The sequence below is a fragment of the Sinohyriopsis cumingii genome, chromosome 1 (genome assembly GCF_028554795.1).
Source record: "Sinohyriopsis cumingii isolate HCF-2022 chromosome 1, ASM2855479v2, whole genome shotgun sequence".
Lineage (NCBI taxonomy): Eukaryota > Metazoa > Mollusca > Bivalvia > Unionida > Unionidae > Sinohyriopsis > Sinohyriopsis cumingii.
This window is the reverse complement of record NC_142961.1, coordinates 29,935,573-29,947,763: the sequence shown is the minus strand read 5'-3', so window position 1 is coordinate 29,947,763 and position 12,191 is coordinate 29,935,573. Positions and strand designations below refer to the sequence as shown.

Sequence of the window (12,191 nt, the reverse complement as noted above, 5' to 3'; positions counted from 1 at the left end):
GCTTTGTGGCAGTGTTCATGTTTCCTTTTCTCCACACTCATAAAAAGGTCTTGAACTTTCTTGCCAGCTCAGCATGACTAAGATTTAGATGATGCATGTTGCTGGAAATAATTTCGGTTCCCACATCCCTATTGCCTGCATTTAAAGGACTGTTACTAGACTTAGGACATTCTCTCAATACATTTTTATATGTCCACCATATGGTGGAGTGTATTATGTAACGATGCTGCCCATTTTTACATCCATCTGCATGGCCATATATTTATCTGTTCCCTATTCATGTCTGCACAATAACTCAAGTTTCCCACCATCAACCATTACCAAACATTTTAAATAACTTGCATTATGGGCAAGGAAAAAACTGATTGATTTTAGGCTGAAAAGGTCAAAGTTCATATGGACAGGAAGAAGGAAAACTTTCCACATCATAACTTGGTTTGCACACCAACATACATTGAGATAAGAAAGACCTATTTATTTTAGGGTCAAAAGTAAAGGTCACATTGACTCCAATAAGAAAAATCATTTCGCCACCTACTTTAACCAAACAATGGCTTGAATTTGAGAGAAGGAAACACCTAATAATTTTGGGGTCAAAAGTCAAGGTCACATCAAGTTGAAGAAGGAAAAATTAATTCCTCAGAACTACTTAAGTTCTGTACATGTCTTGTCTAAATTTTTTATAGGTCTTGCATTTGAGCCAATGAAGACCTCAATTTATGTTAAAAAGGTCAAAGGTTAAAGTCAGAGGGACTCGGAGAAGGAATAGTTTTCCCAAAATACCTCAGTTCATATGCCTTAAACCACCCAAAATTTATTGTTGGTTTGCATTTTAGACAGGGAAGGTATGCATTGATTTGGGTATCAATAAGTCCAAGGTCAAGGTACTCAAGACTGAAAGAAGTACTTGAATTCTGTGTCTTTTACCTTGACCAGATTTTGTGATGAGGGAGTCATGATAATAAGCAGAGTGTATTATTTAGTATTGCATGTCATTATTGCCTAGCTTTAGTGATATAGTTTGTCATTTAAAGAGGAACTGTAACTTTCAATACTTGACTAATGAAAAGTGGGTTTACATAAAAAGGTATAAAAATTAAATTTACCTCATGCAGTACTTTTAATGTACTGTCTGCTGTACTCTTGTTGTCAGTGGATATATCTAAGAATTTTCTGGATTTGGTGGCAATAAAAACTCAGAAGTTTAAATTTTAGCTCAACTGGTCATAAACCAGAAGAACATATAGAATAGTCTATTGATCTTTGTCCATCCATCCATTGGCACATGTTTGTTATTGCTGCTTCTCATGAACTACATAGAGGATCACTGTAATGCACAGATTCATCCCATCAGCCATCTTGAAAATCTTTTTATGGTAACTTCTGAAGAATGGATTGTCATATCAGCATGGTGGTTTCACTAAATATTTCTTCTGACATCAGGTTGGTCCGAAATGACCTGAAAAGTCTTTAATGCAGGTCCCTTAGCATGAATTGGATGGACTTTTTTATATATGTATTATAAATAAGCGGGTTTTATTATATATAAATATATATTCTAAAATTGCATTACCAGTATTTAGTGATGTTCTTAAAGATTTTATTTTGTTGATTCATTTATGCTAATATATCTCTCAATATCAAGCCCTGTTTCACATTTTTTATTGTGGTGTCCCACATAAAGGTTTTATTGGGTAGACATTTCGAAGATGTCTAAGTATTCTCTTCAGAGGAAAATGGATACTTGATCGTTAAATGTCCAGCTTTTGTTTCTGTCTTCTACAACAAAGTTTCAGAATTTTAGTATCATCACTTTGCCATCTTCACACACTTGGATGCCCATGACAATACCTGCATGGGTCATTAGTGCATCTCCTTACCTTGCTAATTTAAATGTGTCAGTCTTTAAAAAAATCTGATAGCCTGACACCCAGGGCCCCTCTGATTTTAGATCAGGCCCGTCCTGTATTCTAAATGATGTGCCCATCTGGCTTGTCAAAAAAATTCAACTTTGATCGCCCTGATGAAATGTGTAAATGTATTTTCAAGGTGTTGACATACCTGCCATAACATGGCACAATCTAGATAGATCACCTCTGTCCTGTGTGTGAAATTAAGATTTGATTTTAATCAAATTGAAGCATGGCATGGCATGCTAACAGTATGATTTTGTACTCACAAACCCCCCTGACACGCTTGTGTTTCATACACTCCTGTGTTCCTAAAGCATTTAGTATGCTGCACTACACCTGTGTAGATTGTCTGTTATATTTTGTCTCACAGATTTAGCCTATTAAAGACCAAGTCTAAGCTTTGTAAAAAATTTGAAACACATGATCGGCAACCACTCTACATGTTTAGCTTGCTCCAGTTGCCAATCTATGAATACATGTCAGACTTGCATACTATTGACAGAAAGTCAATTAGCTGTAATACTGGGGGTACTAAAGGGTAAGGTATGAAGTTCACCTCGAGTCGTCATTTTGCATGCTGATGTCAGTGGGCAATGACTGGCTTTTCCGTGGGTATCACACTTCACATGGTTCATGAACCACAAAGTGATCTAAGCTATCACAGTCATCAACAGCTCTAATTCAGCCCTCACTGTCCTACCTTGATAAACCTTTCTTGACAGAATTAGTAGTCTGTTCACTGCATGGGCTTAACACCCAATCACCCAATCACCTTTATCACCTGCCATTGAGTGAGACTACCTAACTTTCTATCTCACACTTCAGATGTATAGACTATCTAGATGGATCAAATATCCTATCCCAACTTAATGAACTGGACAATATCATGTCTGCTCTGATGACCCTTTTCCGCCATGACCAGATGCTTCCATATGGCCCTGATTGTAGTGGGTTTATACCACACCTGATAATCCATTGTCAGCCACCAGATGAACAATCTATGTCCAGTTTTCCAAACCCACAGTGTATAGGTACTCAAATGGATCAGCCTAACCTGCATAGTGCAACAAAACACTCACTGGAAATGATGCTCAGATTTGTGCTTCAGTATGCAAGGGATACAGCTTCACTTTGTTCTCATACCTTTGCCAATCAAAGGGACCCTTACTTAGCAACCATCTTGAAGATACCATATCTCAGCACCAGTCAGTCATACATTTTAAGCTAAAATGGAAGGTCTTTATTGACTACATTGGAGTGAGATCAAGATTACATTAAGCCTTCTTAGATATTATCTCACACAGCTGTATGAAGTGGTTTTATGGATCAAATATCCCCTAACGTGTCTCAGTACAAATAACAGTATAATCCCCATGCTAGATTAAATGGTACTGTTCCATCAAAACTGGACTCTGCTATGTCTCAGTTGACAACAGATCACTTCCACAATAGATCTTAAATGTTAGCGAAAGAAGGAAGGTCTTTGTTTCAGCTTTATGGATGGCTCTGAGAATCAACTTTCTCCTAAACTGTTTGAACACAAATAATGACACAGTGTCATAAGAAATAAAATTATACTGTTCCATCAAAATGTCACTCTTTCAACATTTCTGACCTCAACATGTCATTACCACTGTATATCTTACCATTTAAGTCAAAAGACAGAAGGTCTTTGTGCTGTTTGCCTACTTCCTACCATAAGGCACTTCATGGCTCAGTCACAGATACCCAATTTAATGCCCCAAGTATTGTACAGGATATGGAGTCACTGCCTTCTCATGTCTTTGTCATTCAAAGGGAACACCTGCATTGTGATCCAATCACAATCAGGATGTTCTGTGAGCATGATTGATCACTACTTTATGCAGTCTTCTCAAATTTAATCTCAGGCTGCAGAGGAGGCATCTGCATTGCCATGTTCACATAGACAACAAAGTATGCTCACAAGCTCCATCATCTTTGCTACATTTAACTGACAAGAAAAGACTCTGCCTTCCAAGTGTCAATTGACAAAGTCTTTTGCTTGTTGCCACCAGAGTTTTGCTCTCCTCCGTCAAGAGCTTGGTCTAGACTTCTGGCATTTGTTAATATGACTGGCTGGATTTGCTAGATAAAATATTTTTCTCTTTTTAAGCTGCTACCTGACAGATGGAGTCTGTTCTCTTGTTGGGTTATCTAGAAGCCTCTCATTGGTAGGGGGTTGTAACTCCCTCTACCTCTTACCTAGATTTCTAAGGTATTATGATTGGGTAGCATTTTGGAGGGGAGAAAAAAACAATATTTTATAGTAAATTATGTTTCTTCAGGTAAGTATTATTAAAGAAACATATTTTGCTAGAAAAAAAATTGTTTTCACCAGAAGACTTCTATGATGTACAGTTGGTCTTAAATGAAAATGTTATGATCTGACATCCAATATTGCCACCACACATTGGACATAATTAAAATCATCTTATCACTAATTCTTCTTAATGGTTGATAATATCAACATGAGATTTTCACTAAAAGACTCCTCTTAATGTTTTGTTGGTCTTAAAGAAAATCTTATATCCTATATATACATAGCAGCTGTTTTGAAAATATTATTATGCTAATCTTCCTGAACTGAAATTCATATTGACATGGAGCTTTTATGAAAGGACTTCTCATGATGTCTGGTTGGTCCTAATTGAAAATTGTGCTGAACTGAAGTATAATATGGAAACCTTGTGTTCACTACTCCACCTGAAATGAAAGTCATATTGACATAGTGTTTTCAACAGAAGACTTCATATGATGTTTGTTTTGTAATACATGAAAAGGGTGCTGATCTGATATCTGAAATGGCTGCCACAGTGGTCATCTTGAAAAACTTGTTATCACTATTTCACCCGACTGAATGGCCATATCAACATGTTTTGTTTAACATAAATTAAAATGGTGCTTATCTTATATCCAGTAAGTGACCATCTTGAAAATCTTGATTTTGCTGCTCTAAAATGGAATGTCATTTTGATATGGTTTTCATCAGAAGAGTTTCTCTGGAGCCTAGTTGGTTAAAAAAGATTAAGCCTCAGTATGGCTACTAAGGTGGCCATCTTGGAAATATTATTATCCCTGCTCCTTCCAAATGGATGGTATATCAAGGTTTTCATAAGTAGTTTTTGTTTTGTGAGATTTAATGCCATTTTTCAGCACATGATAAGCTATACATGGCGGCCTGTATATATGGTGGAGTATGATGGTAAGACCTTGGGAAGAACCACCAACTTGAGCTACTGGCAAGCTTTCTCGAATACACACATTGGCCAAGCTGAGGCTAGAACCCACATGGACAAAGGTGAGATGTCAGTGATCTGTAAAGGTGACCACTTGACCACCCAAGGTCCCCATTCACCATTAGACTTCATATGATACCTAGTTGGTCCTAAATGAAGATGTTGCCATTTGTGCATCCAGTATTTTGTGATAACATCTGTCTTGAAAATCTTCCTCTCAAAATCTTGCTGGAGTTTTCACCTAAAGACTTCTAATGATGTCTGCTTTTGTCCTAGATGAAAAGAGTGTCAATCTGATACCCAGTATGTCCACTGCAGCACCCAGATTGTAAGTCATGATATTGCTGATACACAGTATGTCCACCGTAGCACCCAAATTTTAAATCATGATATTGCTAAAGGATATCAGAGATGGTTTCAACACTTAGCAGTTAAAGAGAACAAAAATGGTCAAAAACAGTTATATAAAGCAGGAAATACAATGTAAACTTGTTTAATCTGGCCATGAAGGGGACCAAAAGTGTTGACCCAATTAGACTAGAATGTATAGATCCCTGCCCTACATTTATAAGCACTGACCCAATTTTTTTATGCATTAAAATCAGGTTTTCAACTATTCACAACCCACAGCTAAAGGAATGGCTGCAGTATTGTCATCACACGACCTGTGTTTGAACATCATTTTCTTTACTTTTCCACAGAAAGTGCCCTGTTCAGGGATGTGATGGATCAGGTCATGTGACTGGGAAGTTCACAGCCCATCACAAAATTTCAGGCTGCCCTCTAGCAGCAGAAAGAGCCTTCTCACAGAAACTAAAGGGACCTTATACCAATGGAGATATTGTTCCACCTCCACCAAGACCTAAATCTACCCGTGGCAGGAAACCAAGGTGAGATGCAATTGATCTAAATTTCAGTCCTCCTTCTTCTAGAAGTACCTCAAAATCTTTGTATTGTATGATAGAAGATATATGTTCAGCTTTAAATGTTTTCACATTTATTTATCTAATTAGCTTCAGGTTCAGATCCTTCAAAAACCTATTAGTGTCATATCTTTCTGCTTCTACTCTTACAGTAGTGATGTGGACACCAACGATACTTTCATTATTTGCATTGACTAAGAGAACATGACAGGGATGCCAACCTTTACAGTATTATAAATTTTTACTAAACATTTGGCATTTAAAACTATATTGATAAAATGAGAATTTAATCGGATACATTATCATGCTGGAGCTCTTAATTATTAAATGATGCTTTGGCATTTTTTAATCGAACATAATTTTTGTTCAGATTTATAGATAGTTTTTTTTGTTAAGGAGATGAACCCAAATTTAAATTAAGTTTTGAAAGAATTAAATTTTTGTCAATCATCAGTGGACATATTACAGGTAATACTTAGCTTAAAAATATGCTTTCAGAAGTTACTATTTGAATATGGGAGATAGAATGCCAAAGCCAAAAGAGAAAGAACAAAAAGGTATTTTTCCTTACTATTGTAGTATCATCAATTTTCGTGGGGGACCCATTTTCGTGGTTTTCATTGTTGCCGCAATCCACGAGTTTAAATCCCCAACGCAGAATGAGCCACATACGATGATGACCCCGCCCCCCCCCCCCCCATTTTCTTACAAAGTTTCATTTCTAGAGATTAACACAGCTACTAGTATTTGATAAATCAAAGTCAATACTGTAATCTGGTAATTAAATATTAGCTTTTACATATGTTTGTTTTATGTTTTGTTTGAACCTCTTGAAACAAGAATTATAAATCATTTTATATTGTTTCAATGCACACATTCAATAAGGTATCCAACTGTAATGTTACATTCACTGCCTTAAATCTTTAAGTGAAGTAAGTAAAGATATAGAGAAATAGAGAAAAAGCATAAGGTATTCAAACAATAATAATACTGAAAATGAAAGAGAAAAATATGCAAAATAACAGTATATGAAAATTAAATTTAATACTTATTCAGATTGATCATTCAGTCAAGTACAAGTGTTGTTGATACATTTAAATCCTTCTGAAAGTACATTTCGTTTTATCCTTGCATTTTTAATACAAAAGAACAACAATCCTGTAAAATACTGTAACTATTTCTTGAAACACTATTATTAATGAAACACTATGTATATACACTAATTACAGCAGAGTATTAAAGCTCAAGCTCACACATCACATGTTTTTGGTCAAAGCCACTGTATCAACATTGTGTCAGTCAAGTCCCATGGTACTCACAAATGCTTCTCAGGTAAATAATCCCCAAATTGCTGAATTACACAAGTCCATCTTTCTCAAAACCACTAATAATTAGGTTCGATCTTTCACTCATTGTTGCTTAAGCTGCAATTATCCATAAGTTGAATTTTATCACTTTTAAGCCACTGTTAATGCCATGATCGTCAGAAAGTACTGATGGTGCTACTTGGTGGACAGTGGTTTAAGTAAGAAATCATTCATATGTACTTTAATAACCGATTGGTCTAGTGTTGTTGGCTGCTTCGGCTTCCTTTGATGTTGAGCACTCAAACGAAAACATGGCAAAAGTGATTAATCATGACAGCTGTTTTATTTGTGCTCATATAAATGGAAGTATTGTTTTAGTGTTGTTGGCTGCGTCGGCACAGTGTTTTTCACTGATGTTATTCACTTGGTCAAAAACACTGTGCAAGTATTAAACTTGAGATGTTTTTGATTTGTCCTCTTACAGGTTGTAGTACTGTTTTAAACATTAAAGCAAACGCCATTTGCATCAGCAGTTTTATTCTTTAGTATTCTTAATTTTTGGGTATTTGTAGAGGTTAAACCATGAAATTAAATATCTAGTAATATTTGCAAACTTTGACAGGCAAAACAACGAATTTAAGTACCCACGAAAATGCCTTTTTTTTTTACAAAAGCATGAAAATTGAGCCCAATGCAAATAAATGATACTACAGTATCTTTATCTAATTGTCTCATTTTGAATGTTTGTCTTTCAACATTTTTTAAGTGCATGTTCATATGGTTTTGTGTTTATCTGCACATTATGCAGCACTGTTTATTTTTATGATTTGATTGTTGTTTCTGAAATATTTCAAAGTAATTTTGATCTCCAGTTTATGGTACCATTGTTACAAGTCAAAGCTGTATTTTACATTATTCATTTCACTTACTCAACCACTTGAGAATGCTTAGTTGCACCAAATTCAAAGATTCATTGGACTGTGGGTGATTTGAAGTTCTTGAGTTTAATTTTATGAAGGAAATCTTGACAAGCAGAATAAAATGAGTGGGTTTTAAGTAAACTCTGAATAACAGGTGAACCTAGGATTTTGAACTTGGTCCCTGCAACTTGTTGGTAAAGAATGCTTGGCCAGGAGGAACTTAATTATTAGCTTAGAGCTACCATAGAAATAGCCAAATGCACACTTTCTCAGGAGAATCAAAACCGTTTTTCTTTAATGTTAGACCAGATAATAGCTGCAGAAAAGTTGCATCTGTTTACATATTTCCTGTCATATCATCTCTCACATCTGTTAAGGTGATTGACCTAGATTTGCTTTTGCATCATGATGTGTTTATAATGCAGGCTGTATGCTTTTGGGCCATTGGTAGGCATTGTACAGGAATAAACATGTAACATACTTTTGGCTGAATTGACATAAGTCTTGTTATCATCATTAGTTCTCATATCACTTGGGAATAATCTCTTGCAGAAAAATAGTCTGCTATTTCCGTTTTATGAGGGAATAGTTTTTTTTCATTGCTTCTGTTGCCATTTTTTGAGGGGACTGTTCTTTGTCTTGGTGGATTATGGTGCCCAAGCCAAGGTCACCATGGTCCACAAGACAACACAGGAAGAGGACAGTTTCCAAGGTAGAATGCAGTAGCAGATGTAGTATATCACTTGATGTCATGTAACATCATGTGACAACGGCGCATGGCACAAGTGCTCACTGAAAATATAATTCCCCTTGTCAAGTATAGATTCCCATAGTCAGAATCAGTAATACATGTAGTTATACAAATTTAGTACTGTCACCTTAATCATTGACTTATTTGAATAATTATAATAGCTATATATTAACTGAAATTAAATTTATTGCGTCAGCAATAAATGTTATTTAGGTTGATGTATAGATAATCATGATGGTGATTGTACTAAGAGATAGCAGTTTTCATAAAGTTTAATTTGGATTATGACAAACTGTAATTGATAGCTTGGGCAAAATATTTTAAAAAACACCTCCATTTTGTATACTTGTCCCTGCTTTCATTACTTTTTCAAAATTATTTCGTACTTCATATTATTGTTTTATGGCCTCATTCTTATGTCACCTTATGTGACTAAAATTCTGAACAAGCTAAATACTGCAAATTAGTATCTTCACCTAACAAAACATGTTCAGAATCATATATTTTAATCTGTATAATATTTTGGACAAATTTAGTGTCCTCACCAACTTCCTGGTATTTATGCTCACAAAAATGTTGTGATTTGCAAGTAAAGAAATTTCAAAGATAGTATGATATATCCTTCAGAAACATAGTTTTTGCATTTCATGCATCTTGAGCAATGCTGCTTATAATCCACCAAAAAAGGAAAAGGTAATTAGTTTCATCATTTTCTTTTCAGACAACAACTCTCTGCACCATGGTATTCACCAGTCAGTGTTCCAGTCATCCTTTATCTCCCTGCCCCAGCGCGATCTACCATTGTGCTGGGAACAACACACCAAGCTTCTTCCAGGTGTAGATAAAATCCGTGGCAACGATGTGGCCACATGGACCATAGACCAGGTTGCCAACTTTGTCAAGACACTTCTAGGCTGTGAGGAGCAGGCTAAAGCTTTCAGAGAGGAGGTAGGCTATTTGGGTACACAATGAAGACCTTTTTTAGAAGGCTAGTCATGGTGGTAATAATGTCCATTTTAACTATATTTTACATCAGTTATGCGACAAAAATGCCAACCACCATCGATGGATGAGTTCGTACTCACTGATAATTATTTGAAATTGGAGAAATTAGAAAACCCAAAAGAATGCTATTGACCTTGGATTGGAGATTACAGAACACTTCATGTCAGCACTGGGAATCAAACCTATTACTGCAGAGAGGCAAAACAAGTTTGTTGCAGCTTCACTATCCATGCCTCCACTTATGTTAGCAGAGGGGCCTCGAGTGGCCGAGTGTCTAAAGCACTCTCTGTTACGGATCACTGCCATCTCACCTCTGTCTGCGTGGGTTCGAGTCTCGGATTCGGCTAATGTGGGTATGTGAGAAAGCTTGCCAGTAGCTTCTCAAGGGTCGGTGGTTCTTTCTGGGTATTTCCCGGTTTCTTCCTCCACCATTAATACTGGCCGCCATGTATAGCCTATCGTGTGCTGAAAAATGGCATTAAACCCTATAACAACAACATGTTAGCAGATTACATGGATTGTTAATGACATGGTATAGAATGATGGAGAGTCAATAGAAAGTGTACCAGTTTTTAACTATGTATCATTTCATACAAGGTAACTAAGAAACCATACAATAAGTTTATCCTACTCATGACCTAAAGGATCTCTTTATTCAACTGGGTGGCATAACAGAAATGATGAAATGTGGGTAGCAAGGGTTAATGGCTAACAAATATTGAAATGTGGATACCAAGAGGAAATGTGGGTTGCATGGCTGAAAAATGTTCAGATGTGAGCGGCATGGTTGAGTAAGTGGGAATTATTGAAATGTGGGTAGCAAGGGGTTATGTGGGTGGCTTGGCTGGGAAATGTTGAGTGATAAAATGTTGCAATTCATGATGTCACATGATTTATGCTAACCTTCTATTTTCCTATTGACCACATATAGTCTCATACCAGGTCTTCATGTTGCAATGTGACCCCACTGTAACATTCTTCATTATAACACAGTTTCAGATATAACATAATAATGGTAAGGCACCTGAAATTTCATATATTTTCTTGTACACACCAAAAATTTACATTTTTAAAGTAGAAGAAATAATTTATAAAATGTTTATTATAATTTTTGGGCAAAGATCATGTATGAATTTGAATATAACATGATTGTGGCATTGCTTCTGAAAATTTGTATATTCATTCATGAAATTTTTTAAAAACAATTTTCAAAGTACGAAAACAAATGTGTGAAAAGTTAATTATGATTTGGAGGAGGGGATTGTGTGTATAAAATTTAGATTTAATAAGATTGTTGAGTGGTTTATAGGATTTTACAAAATTTTCACACCCATTTCTTGAAGAAGTACAAAGTTTTGTGCCAAAATGAACATGAGTTTGATCTAATATTTGGGCAAGATGTGATGTTTTCTTGAAGAAAAATTGTCTTATGACATCTTTCTTGATAGGAATAAAGACGTTTAGAGTTTATATTTATGGCTATTCATTTCAAATTTTCAGTGGTTGATCACTGCCCTTTCAGCTTAGTTTAGATTTGAAAGAAACTTAACTGATTAAAAAGTTAATTAGTGTTTATATTATTATTATTGAACAATAATGCAAACAATTCTTCCCATTTTTTTTCTTCAGTGTGTTGTGTACAATTTGTGCTCAAAGGGAACAAAAGATTGTCTTCCGATTTTATAAATAAAATTTCAGTGTTAAATATTGAAGTTAATCTCACTGCTAAAGGTTGTTCAGATTATGGGACAATGATTTATTTTAGAAATAACAAAGAATAAAACAAGGAAGACGTCAACATGCACACATTTCTTTATGGTATAATCATTATCATGCATTCAGTTGACCAGTGAATATTGTTCTGCATTTCCTAAGAAAATAACACCATTGTTCATTTACAATTTTTGCTATATTAGTTCAAATTAATATAGGTCAGTCTTAATTAGTATTTACAACTGATAACAGGATAAAGAAACCTAAAGCTTTTACTGTTCAAGTGTAAAGCCCTGGGCTGGACTAAGTCTGGAGTTAAACAAATGCAGTTAGCTTCGAGATTAGTGTTCACAAGTCAAGCAAACAATGCGGGGGGTCTAGAAAGCTACTTACATGAAGTTT

At 35.5% G+C, this 12,191-nt stretch overlaps 1 protein-coding gene across 3 annotated transcripts in view; it reads left to right on the top strand.

Annotated features, from left to right (window-relative positions):
* Positions 1-12,191, top strand: part of LOC149806619 (lethal(3)malignant brain tumor-like protein 3) — an 85,684-nt gene that overhangs the window by 67,690 nt on the left and 5,803 nt on the right. For all 3 annotated transcript variants that reach the window (XM_089955685.1, XM_089955668.1, XM_089955677.1), the window contains exons 17-19: positions 5,872-6,060; positions 6,592-6,650; positions 9,793-10,019. In XM_089955685.1, coding sequence (XP_089811811.1) covers positions 5,872-6,060; positions 6,592-6,650; positions 9,793-10,019 — 475 coding nt within the window. The remainder of the gene's footprint in view (positions 1-5,871; positions 6,061-6,591; positions 6,651-9,792; positions 10,020-12,191) is intronic.